Source organism: Octodon degus, unplaced genomic scaffold (assembly GCF_000260255.1).
Source record: "Octodon degus isolate 3935 unplaced genomic scaffold, OctDeg1.0 scaffold00269, whole genome shotgun sequence".
NCBI classification, from domain to species: Eukaryota; Metazoa; Chordata; class Mammalia; order Rodentia; family Octodontidae; genus Octodon; species Octodon degus.
The window spans coordinates 222899-224653 of record NW_004524845.1 but is presented as its reverse complement, the minus strand read 5'-3'; the positions used below and the strand labels follow the sequence as shown (position 1 = coordinate 224653).

The window sequence follows — 1755 nt, the reverse complement described above, 5'->3', positions numbered from 1 at the left end:
AAGAAGAATATATGCAGTGTATTATTTGTTGAAACTGTACTTTCGATTTGATTTGAAACTGTCTCATTGCTATATGTTTATCAATAAAACTTTGAAAAAAAAAAAAGAAAAAAAGATTTCAGTATGTTTTCAACTTTATGTAAATGGAACAATACACAATGTATTTTTTTGTGTGTTTTATTTCTTTGCTTAACGTTAAAGTCATGAGATTAATCCATGTTGTTTTGTGTGATATAGAACATACCAAGGAAAGAAAGATTAGAAAGATGTTCATACCTGAGAAGTTCCTTTTTATTGATCAAAGCTTTCATGTATTCTGATAGTTTCTTTTGCATTAATGCCAAACGTAGCCAGGCTCTTCCTCTGCCTACTGGTGTCCTAGAAAACACAGCAACCCAAAACGTAAGTGTAACAGCATAGTTAACAGAGGCAGGGCCACAGTGGAGCAGACTCACTTGCTCTGGCCAGTGATCTCCCAGTAAAATGAGCACAGTGAGGTGCTTTTCACAACCTCTTCCACACATCCTACTGCAAGGGATTCTTGTGGGTTATTGAGACTGAAGATTATATATGGGACAGATACCTTTGCAAAAATACCAATCACTGCATGTGACTATATTGTGAAGACACAACCTCTGGAGACCTGGAGGGAAAGAGGACTCCAGATTTGCACTGAAAAATGTCCCTAAATTTAGTGTATACTATGTTACTAGACAAATGCTACTGTAAACACAGATAATCTTTTTATCTGCTTAAAATTAAACTGATCTCATTTGGGAGTATGATCAGTAATCCCAAGTTATAGGTGGCAATTTTTTTTTTTTTTTTTTAATTTTTTTAGTACAGGGTCTACAGGGCCTCACTATACAGATTGGACCTATAGTGATCCTCCTGTTTTCAGCCTCCCAAATGCTGGGATTACTGACATGAATCACCATGCTCAGTCTCAATCTCCCATCTCAAGTGTTCCCTGGTGGCGGAGCCAGCATAGCATGGCATGCCTGGGATTGAATCCTGGTCCTGCATCTGCCTAAGCAGGTGCTTTAATCTGCTCAGCTATCTGGCTGACCCTGGTGGTAGTTCTTAAGGTTAATTTGATATCTGTTTTAATACTGACTTGTGAACTCCACTGAATCGTCTTTTGTTTTGAGACGGGATCTTGCTATGTAGTCTAGCCTGGTCCTGAATTCATTATGTGGCCTTGGCTGGCCTCCAACTTGCTAGGGATTGTATGTGTACACCAATAAGCCCTGCTCAATATGGTTTTTTTTTTTACTATGTTAGATCAACCATGCCACCTTCCTAGACTGAATTTGAGGCTAATTCTCACAGGTGCTTTAAGAAAAAAGAAATAAGAAATGTTTGGTATCTTAAGATGAAGACAATTCTCTTGGATGAATATCTTTCAAGGGTACACTTCTCTTAAAACTCTACATACCACTTCTCTCATAACTGTTTACTCATAAAAAAATAACTGTTTACTCGTAATAACAGTATACCTTTTAGGCTGCTATAAAATGATTATGGACATTGTCACCTCTACTATCGTCTTTCAAGGAGACAATAAGAATGTTGCTTTTAAGAAAGAGAATTTATCCTTAGACTTACTTCAGTCCTGGAAGATCTTTAACACTTGCTGTTATCTCTGCAGCCTCTGGAACAAGTTTTTCTACCAGTTCTAAAGGCCCCCAGAAAGATTTATTTTGTCCAAGGAAAGTTTTCTTTGCTAAAACAAAAACAAAGCATCATATTTTT

At 37.1% G+C, this 1755-nt stretch overlaps 1 protein-coding gene across 11 annotated transcripts in view; it reads right to left on the bottom strand.

The window, feature by feature from the left end:
* The window catches only part of Rufy3 (RUN and FYVE domain containing 3), a 93881-nt gene that overhangs the window by 30156 nt on the left and 61970 nt on the right, over positions 1-1755 (bottom strand). For all 11 annotated transcript variants that reach the window (XM_023706774.1, XM_023706780.1, XM_023706781.1 and 8 more), the window contains 2 exons: positions 1609-1726; positions 277-378 (listed from right to left, as the gene is read on the bottom strand). In XM_023706774.1, the coding sequence (XP_023562542.1) occupies positions 277-378; positions 1609-1726 (220 nt within the window). The remainder of the gene's footprint in view (positions 1-276; positions 379-1608; positions 1727-1755) is intronic.